At 38.0% G+C, this 2926-nt stretch overlaps 1 protein-coding gene across 1 annotated transcript; it reads left to right on the forward strand.

Moving 5' to 3' along the window:
- The first annotated feature begins 766 nt into the window (after positions 1-766).
- LOC107180533 (zinc finger protein 345-like) lies at positions 767-1711 on the forward strand. The gene has a single exon (XM_015541924.2). The coding sequence runs from the start codon at positions 767-769 to the stop codon at positions 1709-1711; it is 945 nt and encodes a 314-aa protein (XP_015397410.2).
- The last annotated feature ends 1215 nt before the right edge of the window (positions 1712-2926 follow it).

Consider the following 2926-nt stretch of genomic DNA (forward strand, 5'->3'; position numbering starts at 1 on the left):
GTGAGAATGGACACTTAGTGATAGACTGGAACAGTGTTGGGGAGAGACAAGGGCATCAAAGATCTCATGGAGCACATATGCAAACACAGACAACTGCCCATTATATGAGTCTCACTGCCCCAAACGGTGAAGGATATAAAACATTTGGAAGACCACCCTCTCTAAGACTGTTACTTCTGCAAGGCAGTTTGCTTCTATAGTCAAAGGCTCAAATCAAGTGGTCAAACAGACATATTTGCAGAACGAAAATTTGGAGAATCTGGAAAGTGACCTAGTCCATGCTGAAAATACTTCTTTGCACCATTTTGACAATAGGATTGCATTAACCTTTCAGTCAAATATTTCTGAAAGTCAGAGATTGAAAAAGGAAGAAAAAAATGGTAAGTGGTATCCATTTGAGGGGTCCTTCAATGAGCAGTCGACCTTACAACAAAACCACAGCATTTTCAATGAGAACAGAATTGCTCATTGCAGTGAATCTGAGAAAATATTTAACCAGGACTCAAATGTTAATAAATCTCTACGGACTCCTTTGCCAGGGAACCATTGTGACTGTACTAAATGTAGGGAAGTCTTTTATCAAAGCTCAAACCTTATTAGACAGAAGAGAATACATTTGGGAGAGAATCCTTCTGAATATAATGAATGTGGGAAAATTCTTAACCAGTCCTCCAATGGTGGTGATCATCCGAGGAGTCACGTGGGAAAAAACCCATACACATGGAATGAACCTGGGAACATGTTTAGTCAGTCATCAAGACTAAATATGAATACAACAATCCATGCTGGACAGAAAGGTTACATCTGTAAGGAATGTGGCAAAGCCTTCAACTGCCACTCAACACTAATTCAACATCAGCAAACGCATAATGGAGAGAGACCTTACAAATGTAAAGAATGTGGTAAAACTTTGAAGTATCACTCATCATTCAACGGACATGGGAACATTCATACAGGAGAAAATCCTTACATACATAAAATATGTGGGATGGCCCTTACCCAACACTCACCCCTTACTGAACATCGCAGAATTCACACTGGAGAGAAATCTTTGAAATATCAACAATGTGGGAAATCCTTTAACTGGCCTTCAGGCCTTCCTCGACATCACAGAATTCGTACTAGAGAGAAATCTTACCAATGTAAAGAATGTGGCAGGGCCTTTAAATGGCCCTCAGACCTTAAACAACATCACAGAATCCATACTGGAGAGAAACCTTACCAATGTAAAGAATGTGGCAAAGCCTTTACCCGGCCCTCAGCCCTTAATCAACATCATAGAATCCACACAGGAGAGAAACCTTACCAATGTAAAGAATGTGGCAAGGCCTTTGCCCATCACTCAAAGCTTACTAAACATCACAGAATTCATACTGGAAAGAAACCTCACCAATGTAAAGAATGTGGCAAGAACTTTAAGAACCACTCACGCCTTACTCAACATCTCAGAATCCATACTGGAGAGAAATGTTACCAATGTAAAGAATGTGGCAGGGCCTTTAAATGGCCCTCCGAACTTAAACATCACAGAATCCACACTGGAGAGAAACCTTACCAATGTAAAGAATGTGGCAAGGCCTTTTCCTGGACCTCAAACCTTAATCGCCATTACAGAATCCATACTGGCGAGAAACCTCACCAATGTAAAGAATGTGGCAAGGCCTTTACCCATCACTCAAAGCTTACTAAACATCACAGAATTCATACTTGACAGAAACATTAACAATGTAATGAATGTAATAAGGTCTTTAATCACTCTTCAACCTTTACTCATTATCACAGAATTCATACTGGAATACATCTTCCAAATTTAAGAAATTTGGGAAATGTTTTGTGGACTGCTCACCCCTTACTTCACATTGGAAAGTTTATACTGGAGAACAACCACTGAATACTAAAGAATGTGGTCAGGCTTTTAAACAATGCTAAACCCTGACTCCTGATCAGAGAAGGTATAGTGGGGGAAGATTTTGCAAATACACAGAATTTGGTAAGCTTATAAATCAGAGGTGAATCTTCATTCTACATCACAGAATTCATACCGGAGAAAAAACTTAAAATGTGAGGAATGTGGTAAAACTTTTACAACTGCTCAACCCTACTCACCATCACAGACTTTATACTGAAGAGAAACATTACAGAGGTACAGAATGTGTCCAACCAAAGCTGGAACTCACAACTTACTCAACATCATAGCTATCTTTCAGGAGAGAAACTAACATGTAGAAAAAGTTGCAATGATTTTGAGTGGAATTTGATCCTTAATCAGTATCCCAGAGTGCACATGAGATTTAAATCCTACAGAAATAATGAATGAGAAAAGGCCTTCATAGTAAATGAACACTTTAGCCAACACGAGACAGGGCATAAAAGAAGGTAACTTGGAAGATATAAATATTTAGAAAAAGATTTAATTGAACATCAAATGTCAATAAATGCCACAGAATTCACAGGAGAAAGTACTACATCAGTCTCTCTATTTAGATATACATCAAAATACTGATAATAAGGAATAATACAAAGTTAAGCTTAATGTATAGGCTGTTATGCTTCAAAAGATTAAATGGATCAATTTTTGCATAGCATCATTAATTTCAGAGTGTGCTCTGTTTTTTCCCACCTCAACCCTATCCGACACTTGTGACTAGCAAATACTAATATATTTCTACTCTCAAATTACTTTCAAAATTCATTTTTTGTGAGTGGTTTCAGAAAATTATGTGGTTGATGTTGATGCATCAAAGATACAACATGCCCTTCTTCATTTGGTGTGACTCGTGTGTCATTTCCCATGGAAGTTGAAGGACAACACAATACACAATATATAAAGAAAATCTCCATGGAGATGCTGTTTTTGGTGAAGACATTGATGTCAGTTCTCATGACACAGGTGTTGAGAACATCATTCTTTTCCCCATATTAAAAC

The sequence above is a fragment of the Panthera tigris genome, chromosome E2 (assembly GCF_018350195.1).
Source record: "Panthera tigris isolate Pti1 chromosome E2, P.tigris_Pti1_mat1.1, whole genome shotgun sequence".
Classification (NCBI taxonomy): Eukaryota; Metazoa; Chordata; class Mammalia; order Carnivora; family Felidae; genus Panthera; species Panthera tigris.